This window comes from Lepidochelys kempii, chromosome 9, assembly GCF_965140285.1.
Source record: "Lepidochelys kempii isolate rLepKem1 chromosome 9, rLepKem1.hap1, whole genome shotgun sequence".
NCBI classification, from domain to species: domain Eukaryota; kingdom Metazoa; phylum Chordata; order Testudines; family Cheloniidae; genus Lepidochelys; species Lepidochelys kempii.
The window spans coordinates 15,937,850-15,959,681 of NC_136388.1; the positions used below are offsets into that span (position 1 = coordinate 15,937,850).

Consider the following 21,832-nt stretch of genomic DNA (forward strand, 5'->3'; position numbering starts at 1 on the left):
TGGAAAGAGGTAAGTCACGGGGTCCCCCAAGGATTTGTACTGGGACCAGCACTATTCAACATACTCATAAATGATCTGGGAAAAGTGGTAAACAGTGAGGTGACACAGTTTGCACATGATACAAAAGTATTCAAGATAGTTAAGTCCAAAGCTGGCTCAAAGAGTTAAAAAGAGATCTCTCCAAACTGGGTGACTGGGCAACAAACTGGCAGATGCAATTCATCTTTGAAAAGGGATGACTAAGAGAGGGATATGATAGAGGGCTATAAAATCATGAATAGTGTGGCGAAAGTGAATAAGGAAGTGTTAGGTTTCAGAGTAACAGCCGTGTTCGTCTGTATTCACAAAAAGAAAAGGAGGATTTGTGGCACCTTAGAGACTAACCAATTTATTTGAGCATAAGCTTTCGTGAGCTACAGCTAACTTCATCGGATGCACACTGTGGAAAGTGTAGAAGATCTTTTTATATACACACAAAGCATGAAAAAATACCTCCTCCCACCCCACTCTCCTGCTGCTAATAGCTTATCTAAAGTGATCACTCTCCTTACAATGTGTATGATAATCAAGTTGGGCCATTTCCAGCACAGATCCAGGTTTTCTCACCTCCCCTCCCCCCACACACAAACCCACTCTCCTGCTGGTAATAGCTTATCTAAAGTGACCACGCTCCTTACAATGTGTATGATAATCAAGGTGGGCCATTTCCAGCACAAATCCAGGCTTTAACAAGAACGTCTGGGGGGGCGGGGTAAGGAAAAAAACAAGGGGAAATAGGTTACCTTGCATAATGACTTAGCCACTCACAGTCTCTATTCAAGCCTAAGTTAATTGTACCAAATTTGCAAATGAATTCCAATTCAACAGTTTCTCGCTGGAGTCTGGATTTGAAGTTTTTTTGTTGTAATAGCACAACTTTCATGTCTGTAATCGCGTGACCAGAGAGATTGAAGTGTTCTCCGACTGGTTTATGAATGTTATAATTCTTGACATCTGATTTGTGTCCATTTATTCTTTTATGTAGAGACTGTCCAGTTTGACCAATGTACATGGCAGAGGGGCATTGCTGGCACATGATGGCATATATCACATTGGTGGATGTGCAGGTGAACGAGCCTCTGATAGTGTATCTGATGTTATTAGGCCCTGTGATGGTGTCCCCTGAATAGATATGTGGGCACAGTTGGCAACGGGCTTTGTTGCAAGGATAGGTTCCTGGGTTAATGGTTCTGTTGTGTGGTATGTGGTTGCTGGTGAGTATTTGCTTCAGGTTGGGGGGCTGTCTGTAGGCAAGGACTGGCCTGTCTCCCAAGATTTGTGAGAGTGTTGGGTCATCCTTCAGGATAGGTTGTAGGTCCTTAATAATGCGTTGGAGGGGTTTTAGTTGGAGGCTGAAGGTGACGGCTAGTGGCGTTCTGTTATTTTCTTTGTTAGGCCTGTCCTGTAGTAGGAGACTTCTGGGAACTCTTCTGGCTCTATCAATCTGTTTCTTCACTTCCGCAGGTGGGTATTGTAGTTGTAAGAATGCTTGATAGAGCTCTTGTAGGTGTTTGTCTCTGTCTGAGGGGTTGGAGCAAATGCGGTTATATCGCAGAGCTTGGCTGTAGACGATGGATTGTGTGGTGTGCTCAGGGTGAAAGCTGGAGGCATGTAGGTAGGAATAGCGGTCAGTAGGTTTCCGGTATAGGGTGGTGTTTATGTAACCATCGTTTATTAGCACTGTAGTGTCCAGGAAGTGGATCTCTTGTGTGGACTGGACCAGGCCATCACATAACACAAGAACCAGGGGTCATCCAGTGAAATTAAGAGTCAACAGGTTGAGAACTAACATAAGGAAGTACTTCTTCACACAATGCACAATCAACCTGTGGAACTCATTGCTGGGGATATTGTGAAGACCAGAAGTATAAATAAGTTCAAAAAAGAATTAGATAAGTTCCTGGAGGATAGGTCCATCAGTGGCTATAAGCCAAGATGGTCAGGGATGCAACTCCATGCTCTGGGTGTCCCTAAATCTCTGACTGCTAGAATCTGGGACTCTATGACAGGGGATGGATCACTAGATAATTGCCTTGTTCCGTTCATTACCTCTGAAGCATCTGTCACTAGCCACAGTTGGAAGACAGGATACTGGACTAGATGAACCACTGGTCTGACCCAGTGTGGCCATTTTTATGTTCTAGCTACTGCTTAGTTAATAAATGGCTTTTCCCAATATTATTTCCAGTTATTTAGTGTTCACGCCAATACTAAAGTTAGATAGTGTACATCTACTAACTGTGTACCCCAAATTAGAGAAATAGGAGTCTCCAGTCTTGCAAATTGCACTGTGTTTGTAGACTGTAATGTTCAAGCCAATCTACCACACCAAGTACCTTGTGTGACAACCATGCCTTGATCAACACCAATGATTGAATCAAGGGACCTTCAGAGTTGAAAGAATGAGGGTATGTCTACACTACGAAATTAGGTCGAATTTATAGAAGTCGGTTTTTTTGAAATCGGTTTTATATATTCGAGTGTGTGTGTCCCCACAGAAAATGCTCTAAGTGCATTAAGTGCATTAACTCGGCGGAGCGCTTCCACAGTACCGAGGCAAGCGTCGACTTCCGGAGCGTTGCACTGTGGGTAGCTATCCCACAGTTCCCGCAGTCTCCGCTGCCCATTGGAATTCTGGGTTGATATCCCAATGCCTGATGGGGCTAAAACATTGTCGCGGGTGGTTCTGGGTACATATCGTCAGGCCCCCGTTCCCACCCTCCCTCCCCCCGTGAAAGCAAGGGCAGACAATCATTTCGCGCCTTTTTTCCTGAGTTACCTGTGCAGACGCCATACCACGGCAAGCATGGAGCCCGCTCAGGTAACCATCACCCTATGTCTCCTGGATGCTGGCAGACGCGGTACGGCATTGCTACACAGTAGCAGCAACCCCTTGCCTTGTGGCAGCAGACGGTACAGTACGACTGGTAGCCGTCATCGTCATGTCTGAGGTGCTCCTGGTCGCCTCTGTGAGGTCGATCAGGAGCGCCTGGGCAGACATGGGCGCAGGGACTAAATTTGGAGTGACTTGAGCAGGTCATTCTCTTTAGTCCTGCAGTCAGTCCTATTGAACCGTCTTATGGTGAGCGGGCAGGCGATACGGACTGCTAGCAGTCGTACTGTACCATCTTCTGCCGAGCAGCCATGAGATGTGGATGGCATGCAGTCCTTCTGCACCGTCTGCTGCCAGCCAAAGATGTAAAAGATAGATGGAGTGGATCAAAACAAGAAATAGACCAGATTTGCTTCCCCCCCTCCCCTGTCTAGGGGACTCATTCTTCTAGATCACACTGCAGTCACTTACAGAGAAGGTGCAGCGAGGTAAATCTAGCCATGTATCAATCAGAGGCCAGGCTAACCTCCTTGTTCCAATAACAACGATAACTTAGGTGCACCATTTCTTATTGGAACCCTCCGTGAAGTCCTGCCTGAAATACTCCTTGATGTAAAGCCACCCCCTTTGTTGATTTTAGCTCCCTGAAGCCAACCCTGTAAGCGCCCCTCCCAGCATCAGAGCAATGGCAAACAATCGGGCATCTGAGAGTGCTGTCCAGAGCACTCACAATGGAGCACTCTGATGGGGCTAAAACATTGTCGCGGGTGGTTCTGGGTACGTGTCGTCAGGCCCCCGTTCCCTCCCTCCCTCCGTGAAAGCAAGGGCAGACAATCGTTTCGTGCCTTTTTTCATGAGTTACCTGTGCAGACACCATACCACGGCAAGCATGGAGCCAGCTCAGGTAACCGTCACCCTATGTCTCCTGGGTGCTGGCAGACGCGGTACGGCTTTGCTGCACAGTAGCAGCAACCCATTGCCTTCTGGCAGCAGACGGTGCAATACGATTGGTAGTCGTCCTCGTCGTGTCCGAGGTGCTCCTGGCCACGTCGGCTGGGAGCACCTGGGCAGACATGGGCGCAGGGACTAAATTTGGAGTGACTTGACCAGGTCATTCTCTTTAGTCCTGCAGTCCTATTGAACCGTCTTATGGTGAGCGGGCAGGCGATACGGACTGCTAGCAGTCGTACTGTACCATCTTCTGCCAGGCAGGCAAGAGATGAGGATTGCTAGCAGTCGTATTGTACCATCTTATGCCAGGCAGGCAAGAGATGAAGATGGCTAGCAGTCGTACTGTACCATCTTCTGCCAAGCAGCCATGAGATGTGGATGGCATGCAGTCCTTCTGCACCGTCTGCTGCCAGCCAAAGATGTAAAGGATAGATGGAGTGGGTCAGAACAAGAAATAGACCAGATTTGTTTTGTACTCATTTTCCTCCTCCCCTGTCTAGATCACACTGCAGTCAGTCACAGAGAAGGCGCAGCGAGGTTAATCTAGCCATGTATCAATCAGAGGCCAGGCTAACCTCCTTGTTCCAATAACAACGATAACTTTGGTGCACCATTTCTTATTGGAACCCTCCGTGCAGTCCTGCCTGAAATACTCCTTGATGTACAGGCACACCCTTTGTTGATTTTAGCTCCCTGAAGCCAACCCTGTAAGCCGTGTCGTCAGTCGCCCCTCCCTCCATCAGAGCAACGGCAGACAATCGTTCCGCGCCTTTTTTCTGTGCGGACGCCATACCAAGGCAAGCATGGAGGCCGCTGAGCTCATTTTGGCAATTAGGAGCACATCAACCACCACACGCATTATCCAGCAGTATATGCAGCACCAGAACATGGCAACGCGATACCGGGCGAGGAGGCGACGTCAGCGCGGTCCCGTGAGTGATCAGGACATGGACACAGATTTCTCTGAAAGCATGGGCCCTGCCAATGCATGCATCATGGTGCTAATGGGGCAGGTTCATGCTGTGGAACGCCGATTCTGGGCTCGGGAAACAAGCACAGACTGGTGGGACCGCATAGTGTTGCAGGTCTGGGACGATTCCCAGTGGCTGCGAAACTTTCGCATGCGTAAGGGCACTTTCATGGAACTTTGTGACTTGCTTTCCCCTGCCCTGAAGCGCATGAATACCAGGATGAGAGCAGCCCCCACAGTTGAGAAGCGAGTGGCGATAGCCCTGTGGAAGCTTGCAACGCCAGACAGCTACCGGTCAGTTGGGAATCAATTTGGAGTGGGCAAATCTACTGTGGGGGCTGCTGTTATGCAAGTAGCTCACGCAATCAAAGATCTGCTGATATCAAGGGTAGTGACCCTGGGAAATGTGCAGGTCATAGTGGATGGCTTTGCTGCAATGGGATTCCCTAACTGTGGTGGGGCTATAGACGGAACCCATATCCCTATCTTGGCACCGGAGCACCAAGCCGCCGAGTACATAAACCGCAAGGGGTACTTTTCGATAGTGCTGCAAGCTCTGGTGGATCACAAGGGACGTTTCACCAACATCAACGTGGGATGGCCGGGAAAGGTGCATGACGCTCGCATCTTCAGGAACTCTGGTCTGTTTCAAAAGCTGCAGGAAGGGACTTTATTCCCAGACCAGAAAATAACTGTTCGGGATGTTGAAATGCCTATATGTATCCTTGGGGACCCAGCCTACCCCTTAATGCCATGGCTCATGAAGCCGTACACAGGCAGCCTGGACAGTAGTCAGGAGCTGTTCAACTACAGGCTGAGCAAGTGCAGAATGGTGGTAGAATGTGCATTTGGACGTTTAAAGGCGCGCTGGCGCAGTTTACTGACTCGCTTAGACCTCAGCGAAACCAATATTCCCACTGTTATTACTGCTTGCTGTGTGCTCCACAATATCTGTGAGAGTAAGGGGGAGACGTTTATGGCGGGGTGGGAGGCTGAGGCAAATCACCTAGCTGCTGGTTACGCGCAGCCAGACACCAGGGCGGTTAGAAGAGCACAGGAGGGCGCGGTACGCATCAGAGAAGCTTTGAAAACCAGTTTCATGACTGACCAGGTTACGCTGTGAAAGTTCTGTTTGTTTCTCCTTGATGAAACCCCCTGCCCCTTGGTTCACTCTACTTCCCTGTAAGCTAACCACCCTCCCCTCCTCCCTTTAATCACCGCTTGCAGAGGCAATAAAGTCATTGCTGCTTCACAGTCATGCATTCGTTATTCATTCATCACACAAATAGGGAGATGACTACCAAGGTATCCCAGGAGGGGTGGTGGAGGAGGGAAGGAAAATGCCACACAGCACTTTAAGCACAGCACTTTAAAAGTTTACAACTTTAAAATTTATTGAATGACAGCCTTCTTTTTTTTGGGCAATCCTCTGTGGTGGAGTGGCTGGTTGGCCGGAGGCCCCCCCACCGCGTTCTTGGGCGTCTGGGTGTGGAGGCTATGGAACTTGGGGAGGAGGGCGGTTGGTTACAGAGGGGCAGCAGTGGCAGTCTGTGCTCCAGCTGCCTTTGCTGCAGCTCAACCATACACTGGAGCATTCTGGTTTGGTCCTGCAGCAGCCTCAGCATTGAATCCTGCCTCCTCTCATCACGCTGCCGCCACATTTGAGCTTCAGCCCTGTCTTCAGCCTGCCACTTACTCTCTTCAGCCCGCCACTTACTCTCTTCAGCCCTCCACCTCTCCTCCCGGTCATTTTGTGCTTTCCTGCACTCTGACATTATTTGCCTCCACGCATTCGTCTGTGCTCTGTCAGTGTGGGAGGACAGCATGAGCTCGGAGAACATTTCATCGCGAGTGCGTTTTTTTTTCTTTCTAAGCTTCACTAGCCTCTGGGAAGGAGAAGATCCTGTGATCATTGAAACACATGCAGCTGGTGGAGAAAAAAAAAGGGACAGCGGTATTTAAAAAGACACATTTTATAAAACAGTCGCTACACTCTTTCAGGGTAAACCTTGCTGTTAACATTACATACATAGCACATGTGCTTTCGTTACAAGGTCGCATTTTTCCTCCTCCCACCGCGTGACTACCCCCTCAACCTTCCCCCTTCCCTGTGGCTAACAGTGGCGAACATTTCTGTTCAGCCACAGGCAAACAGCACAGCAGGAACGGGCACCTCTGAGTGTCCCTGAAGAAAAGCACTCTATTTCAACCAGGTGACCATGAATTATATCTCACTCTCCTGAGGATAACACAGAGAGATAAAGAACGGATTTTGGTTGAATGCCAGCAAACATACACTGCAATGTTTTGTTCTACAGTGATTCCCGAGTACGTCTTACTGGCCTGGAGTGGTAAAGTGTCCTACCATGAAGGACGAAATAAGGCTGCCCTCCCCAGAAACCTTTTGCAAAGGCTTTAGGACTACATCTAGGAGAACCGCAAATGCCAGGGCAAAGTAATCCTTTCACATGCTTGCTTTTAAACCATGTATAGCATTTTAAAAGGTACACTCACCAGAGGTCCCTTCTCCGCCTGCTGGGTCCAGGAGGCAGCCTTGGGTGGGTTCGGGGGGTACTGGCTCCAGGTCTAGGGTGAGAAACAGTTCCTGGCTGTCGGGAAAACCGGTTTCTCCGCTTGCTTGCTGTGAGCTATCTACAACCTCCTCCTCCTCCTCATCTTCTTCGTCCCCAAAACCTGCTTCCGTATTGCCTCCATCTCCATTGAAGGAGTCAAACAACACGGCTGGGGTAGTGGTGGCTGAACCCCCTAAAATGGCATGCAGCTCATCATAGAAGCGGCATGTTTGGGGCTCTGACCCAGAGCGGCTGTTCGCCTCTCTGGTTTTCTGGTAGGCTTGCCTCAGCTCCTTCAGTTTCACGCGGCACTGCTTCGGGTCCCTGTTATGGCCTCTGTCCTTCATGCCCTGGGAGATTTTCACAAAGGTTTTGGCATTTCGAACACTGGAACGGAGTTCTGATAGCACGGATTCCTCTCCCCAAACAGCGATCAGATCCCGTACCTCCCGTTCGGTCCATGCTGGAGCTCTTTTGCGATTCTGGGACTCCATCATGGTCACCTGTGCTGATGAGCTCTGCATGGTCACCTGCAGCTTGCCACGCTGGCCAAACAGGAAATGAGATTCAAAAGTTTGCGGTTCTTTTCCTGTCTACCTGGCCAGTGCATCTGAGTTGAGAGTGCTGTCCAGAGCGGTCAGAATGGAGCACTCTGGGATAGCTCCCGGAGGCCAATACCATCGAATTGTGTCCACAGTACCCCAAATTCGAGCCGGGAACGTCGATTTAAGCGCTAATCCACTTGTCAGGGGTGGAGTAAGGAAATCGATTTTAAGAGCCCTTTAAGTCGAAATAAAGGGCTTCACTGTGTGGACGGGTGCAGGTTTAAATCGATTTAACGTTGCTAAATTCGACCTAAAGTCCTAGTGTAGACCAGGGCTGAGTCTCTATAGCTTGAGCTAAAGAGACAGCCTAGGTAGCAGGGGACTGTTACAGGCTCTCCTCATCTTTGGGTTGGTCACAGAGTGACACACACACAACACACACTGCCCAATGGGTTATACTTGCAGAACTGGTGTCTCAATGATTGTGTTCGAGTTGGGCAAGAGGAGATTACTGTCCTACAGATAGATTGTTAGGAGCTTTAGTTTAAAGTTTTCAGGGAACAAGTTAAACTGAATCTTATGTGGCCAATAGGAGAAAAGGATCAACTTACACACATGGTCACAACAGTATATCTCAGAATAACAGTGTAAAACATTTACACAAAAACTATAGTATTGAAAGCTTTGGGTAACCACTGTCTCCAGTCTTTCTTCCAATTTATCAAGCTGAATCTGTATTTTCTTCAGTTGCTTCATATTCTCTTCTTTCTTAAAAGCACTTCCCCATAGTTGCTCAAGATAATGAAGTACGTGATATCTGTTGAAATGTCTTATGAAAACCACATGCTATCAGTGTATGTCTCAGGCAGCAATTGTCTATACAGTTTGCGATAATCAGTTCTTGTTTCAGTTCCTTCGTTTTCTTTTACAAGTTGTCGTGGAGTTTGTAGTGATCGTGCACGGTGAAGAGCCAGCCTTCTCACTATGAGAATTCAGTATTCAGAGGGACTGTTTTCCCCACTTGTAAGTTATTTTAATACTCTAACCAAACCACAGAAATCCCAATAAACAATAGTCCAAATGAAAACAATCCCCCGCCACCACCCATTTCACTCTTCATGGAACACAGGATCCTCTGTTGGGGGTATAATAGCAATATCTCCTAGGTGCTCCATCTTCCAAGAGCTCCAGCCTTGTGTCCTAGATAACAAAGTGAGCAATAGGTCTATCTCCAAACTCTCTCTGCCTTTCTTTCCCGAAGGCCACTTTCTTCACCTTTGCCACAATCTCTCAGCTTCCCCCTCAGGACTTAGCTAGGTCTTGTTCCTGACCAAAAAACACTCCTTCTTCTCACAGTACTTTACTAACTGGGTTATTTCCCAGACTCTCCTCCCCAAGGTTCTTTCCTTTTGACAGGAAAGAACCAGAGCTCCTTTCCTAGTTTCCTCACCAGAGAGACCTTCTATAGATATCCTTTCTTCCCTGGCTTCTTCTAGTCCTTCTACGACAGCCTGTTCCTTTCCAGGCTCTCTTTGCAAAGATGCCTATCAACAGCTCCCTCCAGGTCTCATTCTTAGTAGAGACTCCCCTAGAAACCCTGAGCTCCATCCCAGTCTCCTCTACACTAAAGAAAGGGAGAGGGTTGTATACAGCCTCCTTTCCTAACATATCACACTGTGAAGCCTACAGTTCCTATATGTTCTGAGAACTACAACTCCCAGAATGCCTGTCTTCTGGGCTGAAACCAGAAACAGAGCAGAGCTGGTCCTGGAGCTTCCCTTAAAGGGTCAGCACACTCTGTTACAATAATGAGTAGTACTAGGGGCGATGATCTAGTCTGTCAGAGTACTACAGCATAAGATTAGGCTGGTTTATTTATTTCCTGTATCAAAGGCTAAAGGGAACTTCTGTAGAAAAAAGAGGAGGCTCTAAGACTCTGCTTTCTGCGGGTGTATGAATAGCACAGAAGAGATTGTCAGCCTTATTTCATTTGCTGTTTCAGAGCCACATAGAAAGGCAAACTGAAAAGGACTTCCTTAGATCCAGATTACTGTTTGGCGTCAGTAAGAACAAAGATGAAGATTACAATGTTTAAAATTAATTGAACTGGATATTTTAGGAGCTGCCTGTTTCTCTAATCATGAAAATATAAACAATTATATTTTCAGGAAGTCATGAATTTTGACATCATCTTCCTCAGAAGTAGACCTTCTAAACCTGTTTAACTGGAAAGAACTGTCTTTAGTTGCTGAGCTTTTAGTGCTGGCTGCTGTATTCCTAGAAACTAAATATCTCAGAAAATGGGGGAAAAGAAAAGGAAATTAACATCCTTGCCAAGCTCTGTCTGCATGTTTAACATTGTGCGGCTTAAATATCCTCCTCGGTCACTTTATATGAACAATCAAAATAGAGAGTAATCCATTGCTAACGGTGCTGCCATCATCAAGGACCTCAGTATCACTATGAGAAAACACATTTTCACTATTGACAAAATATTCACAAGTGGTCACTGATTTTGGCCATCCCAATTTTTGGGTGGCCAGTTTGAGACATCTTGGACCTGAGTTTCAGACTGGCCTAGCACTCAGAACTCCAGCTGAAGTCAGAAGAAGCCCTCTGAAAATCAGATGAGTGGAATAACTCATCCGCATTTTAAAAGATCTGAATCTGGCTGTTGCAATGCTAGAAAGTATGACACAGGTCACAAGTGATCCAAAGGAATTTCCTAATTAACAGTGTCATATCTTCAATGCTATAAAAAAATGCAATGGGAATTCAATTAAAAAGTGAGTAATCAGTGTGGTATTTCAAGAAAATAAAACACCATTCTATTCCCTATTTGAAGTTATTCAGAACAACACTACCACTGTATTAAGCTACAAAGCTTACATTAGGTCTTTTTCAGGACTTAACTAGTTTATTGGAATAAATATTAATTTAAACAATGAATTGACATCCTCCGTTGCTCTTTTTTTCTCTCGCAAGTCTCTTGTTGCATTTTTTTGATAGATTTGACACTGGGGGAGGGTCTTTTCTTGACACAGACACATCCCATTTCATTTTCAAAGTTGTCTTGTAAAAGGCTGGCTCTTGGTTTTGGATCCTTCCTGTTCAGCTGGGTAGAAAGTGAGAGGAAGAAGACAGCCCTCCAACAAAATAAAAGAGAAGGGGGCTAGAATCTCTCCTCCATTACACTGGATTTCTGTAGTTTAATTCCATTGACTTTAATGGAGTATTATTATAAAACCAATGTGATGGCAACAACCTGGCCCATCATCTTATGTCTGCAGAGATGCAGTTATTATACTAAATTCAGACTAGAAACACATAGAGATCCAAATTATGTCCATTGATTTTCATGGGGTTGGACAGGGTCTAAGTCAGGATGGAATTTGGCCCAAAGTGTTTATCTACGAAGTGTGGAAGGGCAGTGTTGCTGACCACAGTTACTTGTTAATGAAGACAAATCTCCCTGGCTTACTATTTAAATGGGACATCAATAGGACACAACAGTGCAGATGCTGCAGTAGAAGAGTGGCCATAAAGCAGCTAGATGGATAAGCCACCCCAGCAAAAGCTGACATGCTTGTGACATTGAGTGGAATTGGAATATGGAAAATAAGAATTACTCACAGGGAAGATAAGAAAAACTCTCAGCAAAATTGTAATCACTCAGAGCTCATAGAAGTTTATTAAATCTACGTACAGCCATCTAGAGCAAAGCTGTGAAAGACATCAGTCTTATTTCCATACCTATGACACCTCCTTGTCTTTCACAGGAATAGAAAAGCAAAGTTAAATTAGTGTGAGGAATAATTAGATAATTTTCATTGCTAATTGCTGCTGGCAATGAAGACCTACTGTGGCTAGAATTTGTGCAAAACAAGTTTAGTTGCTGATACTCAGACAATATTTCATGATCTTGTGCTCTGATACTCTTGGCTACATGGCTATATTTTCATGGGTATCCCATGCTGTGATGGATATTTATGCGCAGTGTAATTAGCAAGTCAGCTGTAACTAATACATGTGTGCTGTGGCTGCCCACCTGGTAGTCGGTCATGCCACTCTAATCCAATAGAGTTGGCGGGTGCTCCAGATCCCCATGGAACATTACTACAGTTGGAAGCAATGCAAGCTTCATAGCAGGTTACCTCACAGACATCTTTACAGGAAGCAGGTAGCCCCAGAGCAGCACTATTGTCTTCAATGGGCTTTGAATTGGGCCTATGGGAGGGGAGTGCCCTGGTGAGTTACTTGAGGCAGGTGGGATGGATGGCCAGTGAGTTAGCCAAGTACCAGTAGGCAAAGCTGGAAATACCTTTGTTGTTATATATACCAGCTGTTGAATCCAGAGTTCTTCTATATGACAGAGAGCCTGTTTCAAGAGCACTAGTCACCAGGAGAGATTTTCAAAGAAGCTTAAGGGAGCTAGGTGTCTAACAAAAGCCCAGCACTGCTATTTACTTCTTTTCTACGCTTTATTTTTTATAGAGGCTACAGTTCCCACATATACCTATGGGGCCATTACACATGCATATACACCATGTATGAAATTTACACAGGCTGTTCAGAGGCAAACGTTATAATTTGTATGTAAACTCAGTGTTTAGACTAGACATGTAGATGCACATTTTGTATAATTCATACACTGTGCATTTTCCACACACACACACAAGTGCTATATATACACACTCTCTCCCTATAGTCCCTGTATGGTATATATAAACACATCCAGCCCCACATCCGTCTTTCTGTGGCTGAATCCTGATACGGGAACACTCCCAATTATTGCTGGTAACCAGCTGTTCCATGGAGGCGATTTATTGTTTTACAGACACACAGGCAAGTGATTGTTTCTCGCCTGCTGCGCTGCGTGTGGCGACCCCGCACAGAGAGCTGTGCAGAACCGCCGGGCGAGAGAGAAATCCCCACTTCCAGGCTCCGCTCACCCTTCTCATGCGACCGCGCCTTGAGAAACTAAAAGCCAAAGGCATCTCTGTTCTCAGAGCTCCCCTACTCTTCTTTCAAGGGCCCGCCCGCACAGTTTAGCCCCAGGGCACAGCTGGAACCTTGTGGCCCCGCCCCAGCCAAGCTACCCTCAGTCCCTGGTGTATAGAGACAGGCGGCGCTCAGTCCAAGCCCGCTCCATGCACAGAGAACTCTGGAGATACCTGCCCACGTACGCAGACCTGCGCTGGGCACAGGTAACCCCCAACTCTTTGGCTAGGGCACACTACATGAACGAGTAAACTACTTGGAATCGGGGGGATTCTGCCTGGCATAAAGTTTCTTCTGCATTTGGGTTTTACTTAGCAGCTTCTCCTGGGAGTTTATTCCAGCCTCTTTTGAGATCTCCCTAGTTTGTTTGTTTCTGGAAAACTTTTGCTCTGTCTTCCCAGTGCTGCTTTCTGCCTGATGCACTTGATCCTGGCTTGTCAGCCTTGCAGTTTCCAGATCACCCTTGTATGTGATGGCAAATTGCTTATGGATGAATAATATGTAAAAGAAATAATCTGCCTTACTTAGAATGTATTGCATCTCTGCAGTCATGCTTCATTGCTACTTTCATAAAGCTCTTTGTGCTATTTCCACTCCGTACTAGACTGTGGTTTGGTTATAGTCTAATTTGATCAGCATAATTTAAACAATCAGGAAGTATTCAATTCCTAATGTAGGAGCTTTGCATATATAACTATAATTTCCCCCCAAAATTTAATTGCTCCCCACCTACCAAAAACCATAAACAAAGTAATTATGGCATTGCTCCCCTTTGATTGGGCCTTATATGTATCATTCTCCAAAACTATATTCAACAAATATTTGCTGGCAACTCTAAAAAGTAAGAGGAAAGGAAGCTAATTAGAAAAATATTATGCAAAATAGATTACTGCTATTACAATTTTAGAATTAATGCAAAATTGCTAAATGTGCTGTAATGTCTTTGAACATTTGGGTACACTAATAGGACAGGGTTGCCCCCAATTTTCTTTAGCAATAGTTTGCTGGCTTCATGTTTAAACAGGAAATTTGACTTGTCTTTTAACAGCCAGTTGCAATGTGGTCTATCTTTAGTTTAAAACTACTTGTGTATGATCCGCAAATAGTGCTGTGTGTCTGGAGATCTTGTCTAAACTGTTTTTTTGCACTAAAGAAAATGTAATTTTTCTTGAGATACAGAAAGCATTCAGTTGAGTATTTGACTTTGTAGCCCTTTGCACCCCACTGGTTCACTTACTAAACAGTGGAGCAATTTGACCAGGGTCCCTTCTTGTTGAATCCAGGTCAGCAGTGTTAGCACTGCAGGCATTTTAGTGAACATTTTCTTGATTATTTGGTATTTTGCCGCTGGTAGCGAGTAGCTGGAATTGTAAAGTCTGGAGAAGTTAAATTTATTTTATCTGCCCTTGGATACACACTTGTAACTCCCACTGAGCCAAATGATGCTCTCAGTTACACCTGTGTAACCCCATCCAGTGAGTTCCATGAGACTTGCATACATGTATCCTCGTCCAAGAGCAGAATTGTGCCTTGCACAGGTTACGATTCAATCCCTTCTAGAGGAGACCTTATCCCTGTAACCAAAATATCTTTGTTTGTATGCTTCTCTGACACCTATAATTTAGAAATAAAGAAACTTCTTAGGTCTTTTCATTTCCAGTTTGTGTGTTTAGATGCATGAGTGTTGTGGGATTAGATGCATGAGCTTTGAGTTTCCAGTTAGAAAGACGTGATCTCCTATTAAATATTACTAGGAATTTCAAATAATGGACCCAATAATAAAATAGACATAAGCTGCTTTACAATGGTACTACAGGAATTTAGGAAACAGGAAGCTCCTTTATTAGATATTGTTCTCACATGCAGTATCCTTGTGAGTCTGATTTCATTGCATATCTGTTTACATTCGGGCCTTAACTTGAACACATCTTGTGAGTCAGCTACTTCCTGATATGCAATCTATATAGATCCTCTTTATCCGTAAAGAGTGGTAAGCTTTCAGTGAAGACTTAAAAAAAAAAAGACCTTGTCATGTAATAGGACCATGGAGCGTTATGGAAGCAAACAAAGAGGTTTGCTATTTGGATACAGTGATGTTGAGTTTTTAGATTTATTTTTTCATGTTCCCTTGATTTATTCTTAAGAGTCCTAAATCTCATTGCAGTGCAAATGTGCCCCATCAATGGGAATTGCACTCACAGGCATTGAGATTGATTGGGTAGTCATAATGCAGGTAAAATTTCTGTTGACTTCACTGGGAGTTTTGCTTGCTTGCATAGGGACTTCAAGGTTGAGTCTGTTGAGATGTATGTATACTAGCTGAACTGGACTTTAATTAAGGGAGTCTGTACAGCAGCAAACAACTAGAGTGAACCTACCATGTCCTCTCTTTGGCCAAAATCCACTCATCTTTCTGGAGAACACTCCTTTTTGAACTACTAAAATAATATCAGGATTGCTTAGAAGAATCTTGCAGATCACAAGTTAAGCATTTGAGCTCACACTAATCCACACTTAAGTCACTTTGACTAGACAACCAAATGCAGTTCTGAATAGAACACAACCTTGAATCTGACTGACAAAGTGAGCCAGGAAATGTTTGGATAGGAAAAGTGGGGGAGCGGTTTACAAAAGGTAGCTTTGGAATCAGTTCTTTAGGCCAGGTTCTTTAATGCAAGTTCAGAGTAAACTCTACTAGTTTGCATAAATATGTGCTCGAAAAGAAGCCAATAATGACTCCATGATTGTAAACAATTGCCTGTACTCCTCTTTATATGAAGTTCAGAACACATCACTGCTCTCATCTGGAAATTCCAGGCCCTAGAATCAAGACCTGTCAATGTGGAGTAGAACCTGGTCAAACATGCTGTACTTATGTTGTTCACATGTGCCTGCCGCACTGGACAGCCAGCAAATCTTAAATAAATGGCCTATCTTCAATTTATCCTGGATAACTGAATATCTGGCTTAATCCTGATCTGTGGGATGACAAAAAGAAAAGTGATCAGAAGCTATTTCATTATTACGGAAATCTTACCATATCAAACAAAGAATCCATCTCTGGGCATGCATCAGGGCTGCTGTATGTTTTAACTGCTTACCTTAAGATCTAATTCTGCTTTGTCTAACCTTTCACACAACTATATGGCTTTAGGTGGAGTTACAAGTGATAAAATCAGAAGATAAGTTGGCCCTTCTCTTGTGCTTTTATTTATGGATATGGTGATGATGGGCATCTTTAATATTGTGTGTAATAAGAATGAATTGTTGTAGCTGTTGATTTATGTTACCATTTATGTTATCATTTCTTGATCTAGCTTTGAAATAATTTGCTGTAAGATACCAGTTGCCAACTGATAAGGTGCAAAAGCAGATGAATGTTTTTGCCTTCAGTTTTCCCCTATCAAAGGGCACTGAGTGGATCAGCTAAATAAATGGGTGTTACCAAATGTACACAATCTACAGTGCAGTGCAGTATTTACTTATGTGCCTTGGATAAACACTTGTGCTTGATTATTTCCTTTAGAAAGAAATCCTGGAGAAGGTAGTACATTCTGGTGTGTCTTCTTAGTGTATGCACAGTGCGCCTCAGGTGGCATGTGACCTAGGCATCTTGGTCTGCCACCCAAAGCTGAAATTTTATATATATTTTTAATTCTCCAATTTTTCCCTTTTCATGGTGAATGGAGTATAAAAATATAAAACACACCCAGTGTGTTATTTTAGGGTCTGTGAAACTGACATGCTGGTAAGTCAAAATATAAATGGCTGAATGCAGTTTTTGTTGTTCAATCACTCTTCCCTTCCTCTTTTGTGTGTTCTTGTCCTTTCACAGGGCCTGATCTTGCACCTTTGAAGTCAATGGGGCTGATTCTCAGTCTTGTTCACTCACTGTGAAAAATGGGTGCACCTAACCTAGGTGCCATGGAGCAAAGAATTCTTTTACATGGGCTTTGCACAGGTGTGAATGAGGCCACAAGCCTGATTTAGGCCCAATGTCCATTTTTTCTTTTTTACTTCAATAGTAGCAGGACTGGATCTATAAGCTCCTGTAGGCTTCTGTGTGTGGGGATATGCGCACATGCAGAGCTGTAAAATTATTGTTTGAGACTCTGCTCATGACTCTGCTTGCTGACAGATTTTTAAACTTCCTTGAGGGAAAATAAGTTTTTTTGAAAGCACCTTATGATGGGGAGGTGACTCTGCTTCCTCCTGAGTTTTTTTTATTTATCTCCTTGACCTGGAGGCTCTTTGTTTCAGAACCCAGTGCTGCGTAGGTGTTCACTCCGTTCACCTACTCCTTCTCATGGAGGCTTTCTCATAAAAGGAAAACCCAGAATTATATGATTCTATGAAAATTGCTGTATTTGCCTAACTGGATGTAGGGTGATCAGATGTCCCGATGTTATAGGGACAGTCCCAATATTCAGGGGTTTGTCCTATATAGGCACCTATTATCTCCTGTCCCAATTTTTCACACTTGCTATCTGGTCACTCTAGCTGGATGGCATTCCCTCACTCTCCTCTTAGCAACTTGGGAGGTTTTTAGAAAGGTCTTCAGGAGCTGGCTGGGATTCAGTGCTATTTCCTGAGCTCACTCTGGGTCTCTTCAGTGCTTTTTGAAAATAAATACATGTAACAGTGCTGCTCTGTCAGCACGGCTTGTGTTTCTCTTTGAGCAGATGTGCTTTTGGGGGGCTCATTTAATTCCCTTTTTCTGCTGCAGTCACTCCTGTGTATGATTCCTGAAAAGAAGTTGATGCTAAAAAGTGCTGTTGTGGAGCAAAATTAATGCTCACTGTTAGGGGGCTTATTCCTTCACCCACTTACTTCCCTGGTCCTTCTCGCATGAACAGAGAGCAACAAGACCAGAAGTCCAAAGGTGCAAACTATTCGATATTTATTGGAGTGAACTTCCAGCAAGCGTGATTCCAGTTTCCTTCCTTAGTATCCTCCTTCCCAGCTCTGACACCACAGAGCCTTACACCTGTGTCCCTGTTCCCATTCCTGCCCTTAGCAAAACATGATTCCAATTTCCTTACCCCCATTCCCTGTTCCCATTTCCCCCTTTAGCAAAACATGATTCCTTCCTTACCCCCATTCCCTGTTCCCATTTCCCACACCCACCCACTCACTTCCTGATTGACTGCAGACTATATAGTAAAACTTGAGTTCTGCTTAGCTATACCTTAACCAATCATTTTCCCGAAATTTAACTAACCAATCCTAACATGATTATGTAACCAATTATATCCCACCACCTTAATTAGTTTACACCCAGCAAAATTAATTATACAGCAGACAGGAACAATCACAGAACCAGACAGAGATTATACAGACAAACAATAGCAAAGTGAAAAGAAAAGGAGGACTTGTGGCACCTTAGAGACTAACCAATTTATTAGAGCATGAGCTTTCGTGAGCTACAGCTCACTTCCTCAGATGCATATCGTGGAAACTGCAGCAGGCTTTATATATACACAGAGAATATGAAACAATACCTATTCCCACCCCACTGTCCTGCTGGTAATAGCTTATCTAAAGTGATTTCCAGCACAAATCCAGGTTTTCTCACCCTCCACCCCCCCACACAAATTCACTCTCCTGCTGGTGATAGCCCATCCAAAGTGACAACTCTTTACACAATGTGCATGACAATCAAGCTGGGCTATTTCCTGCATAAATCCAGGTTCTCACATCCCCCCCACCCCCATACACACACAAACTCACTCTCCTGCTGGTAATAGCTCATCCAAACTGACCACTCTTCAAGTTAAAATCCAAGTTAAACCAGAACATCTGGGGGGGGGGGGTAGGAAAAAACAAGAGGAAACAGGCTACCTTGCATAATGACTTAGCCACTCCAAGTCTCTATTTAAGCCTAAATTAATAGTATCCAATTTGCAAATGAATTCCAATTCAGCAGTTTCTCGCTGGAGTCTGGATTTGAAGTTTTTTTGTTTTAAGATAGCGACCTTCATGTCTGTGATCGCGTGACCAGAGAGATTGAAGTGTTCTCCGACTGGTTTATGAATGTTATAATTCTTGACATCTGATTTGTGTCCATTTATTCTTTTACGTAGAGACTGTCCAGTTTGACCAATGTACATGGCAGAGGGGCATTGCTGGCACATGATGGCATATATCACATTGGTGGATGTGCAGGTGAACGAGCCTCTGATAGTGTGGCTGATGTTATTAGGCCCTGTGATGGTGTCCCCTGAATAGATATGTGGGCACAGTTGGCAACGGGCTTTGTTGCAAGGATAAGTTCCTGGGTTAGTGGTTCTGTTGTGTGGTATGTGGTTGTTGGTGAGTATTTGCTTCAGGTTGCGGGGCTGTCTGTAGGCAAGGACTGGCCTGTCTCCCAAGATTTGTGAGAGTGTTGGGTCATCCTTTAGGATAGGTTGTAGATCCTTAATAATGCGTTGGAGGGGTTTTAGTTGGGGGCTGAAGGTGACGGCTAGTGGCGTTCTGTTATTTTCTTTGTTAGGCCTGTCCTGTAGTGATCACTTATCACTTTAGATAAGCTATTACCAGCAGGACAGTGGGGTGGGAATAGGTATTGTTTCATATTCTCTGTGTATATATAAAGCCTGCTGCAGTTTCCACGATATGCATCTGAGGAAGTGAGCTGTAGCTCACGAAAGCTCATGCTCTAATAAATTGGTTAGTCTCTAAGGTGCCACAAGTCCTCCTTTTCTTTTTGCGAATACAGACTAACACGGCTGTTACTCTGAAACCTGTCAAATAGCAAAGTGGGAACTATGATGACAAAACAATACAGAAGTGAGGATTTCACATACCAGCTATTGATAAGTGAGTTCTTGCCAGACAGGATGCTATCAAACTAAGTTTTCTTTTATATTTTCTAGGCACTTCCCTTTCTCTGGAGGTGACAGGCATTATCAGGACAGGATTGTATTCCTAACAGCCCAATAGCACCTTCTTTCAATGTGACTAGTTTGGAATGTGAGGATGTGACCATTCACTTCCCAGCTTATGGCTGCCTCTGCTGCTTAGCCAGAGGCCTTAGCCTAAGCACAGGGCCTCAGACTGTCACAGTAAGAGAAGGACCTTACACTGTCAGACAGTGATTTTGATTCTTTCTTTTATACCTCTAGAACTAGCCAAGTGATAAGAATACACCTAAATTCTTTAAGTACAGGCCTTTACAGACAGGCCTGAATATCTATATCCTAACACTCACCTTTCTTCTTCTCTTCCTAGCAGCTTGGTGCTGCTAACGTGGCAAGGGTTGCCAGGCATCCAGTTTTCGACCGGAATGCCCGGTCGAAAAGGGACCCTGGCTGCTCCGGTCAGCAGTGCTGAGCGGGCCGTTAAAAGTCCAGTCGGCAGCGCAGTGGAGCTAAGGCAGGCTTCCTATCTGCCCTAGCTTCACGCAGCTCCTGGAAGCAGCCGGCATGTCCGGCTTCTAGGCGCAGGGGCGGGCAGGGGGGTCCACGTGCTGCCCCCACCCCGAGGGTCAGCTCCGTAGCTCCCAATGGCCAGGAACCACGGCCAATGGGAGCAGCAGGGGCACCGCCAGAGCCACCTGGCCGTGCCTTTGCCTCGGGGCCAGACATGCTGGCTGCTTCCGGGAGCAGCACGGAGGCAGGGCAAGAAGGGAGCCTGCCTTAGCCATGCTGCACTGCCAACCAGGAACTGCCTGAGGTAAGCGCCTCCTGGCTGGAGCCTGCACCCCAACCCCCCTGCCCCAGGTCAGAACCCCCTCCTGCACTCTAACTCCCTCCTGGAGTCCACATCCTGAACCCCCTCTCGTACCCCAACACCCTGCCCCAGCCCTGAGCCCGCTCCTGCATCCCAAACCCCTCATCCCCAGTCCCACCACAGAGCCCACCCCCCCCGCCAGAGCCCTCACCCCCTCTAGCATCCCAACCCAACCTGCTGCCCCAGCCCTGAGCCCCCTCCCACACCCTGAACCCCTCATTTCTGGCCCCACTCTGGAGCCTGCACTCCCAGCTGGAGTCTTCCCACCCTCCCGCACCCCCTACCCCAGCCCAGTGAAAGTGAATGGGGTTGGGGGAGAGCGAGAGACAGAGGGAGGGGGGCTGGAGTGAGTGTGGGCGGGGCCTCAGAGAAGGGGTGAGGCCGTGGGGCAAGGGTGTTTGATTTTGTGCAGTTAGAAAATTGGCAACCCTAGGAGGGTTGCATGTGCCTAAGTGACAGCATAGAGGTGTAGCATTAATCTGCTAAGCCCAGGGGGCATAGTGCAGATCCCCAGACTAATGTGACCGTGGCCCTAATGTGAGGTCCCTACACTACAGTGAAACTGTGTTAGCCAAAACTGTTTTTAAAGATGGTTTCCCCCAAAAGGTGCTAATATTGTTTATCTGACCTGTTTTGGTAGGGATCTAAGCTACAGAGGTTAGCCCAAAAGAACCTAACATAGCTAGACCTGGAGGACAGAGGTACCATGGTACCAACTTTATGGGAAGAATCCTGTTTTAAAACTCTTCTGGCTACCGTGATTCCCCTGTAGATGAAGCTGGGCCACTCATGACTTGCGCAGTATGGTGAATTGGTTTCTCAGCACAGCCCCTGCCACTAAAAGCCACAGGAATAGTCCCTACTTTCACTAGCTATGGGACACAGTTTAAGCATAGCTATTGCAAAACTGGTTTGTAACAGGGTTGCGGTGTTGCTGTCCAGACTTCTCCAAATCAGGTTGGCAAAACTGTGTTCCAGACTGGGCTGGATTGGGCTCGTTTACCCAGGCCCTTTGCACTACTATTACCAATCTGGGACCATACTAACTATACCAAGAGCTATCGACATGTGCAAAGCTAGAGTATAAGCTCATAAGCAGAGAATAAGAGGAGCAGATGCAGGTAGCACCAAGGCTCAACAGGGAAAGCCTGGAAAAAAAGGAAAAATGCATCAAAATTTGTGCAAAAGC

The 21,832-nt window shown here is 45.5% G+C and overlaps 2 protein-coding genes across 2 annotated transcripts in view; one reads left to right on the forward strand and one right to left on the reverse strand.

Moving 5' to 3' along the window:
• Positions 1 to 6,178: 6,178 nt before the first annotated feature.
• Positions 6,179 to 7,746, reverse strand: LOC144930869 (uncharacterized). The gene is made up of 2 exons (XM_078854329.1): positions 7,308 to 7,746; positions 6,179 to 6,720 (listed from the first exon to the last, which is right to left on the reverse strand). Exons 1-2 carry the CDS (start codon positions 7,711 to 7,713, stop codon positions 6,179 to 6,181), a joined length of 948 nt encoding a protein of 315 aa, XP_078710455.1. The 5' UTR covers positions 7,714 to 7,746.
• Positions 7,747 to 13,029: 5,283 nt separating this feature from the next.
• The window catches only part of PLD1 (phospholipase D1), a 128,055-nt gene continuing 119,252 nt past the window's right edge, over positions 13,030 to 21,832 (forward strand). Inside the window, exon 1 of the mRNA XM_073359380.2 lies at positions 13,030 to 13,118. The gene's annotated coding sequence lies outside the window, so the exon portion shown is untranslated. The remainder of the gene's footprint in view (positions 13,119 to 21,832) is intronic.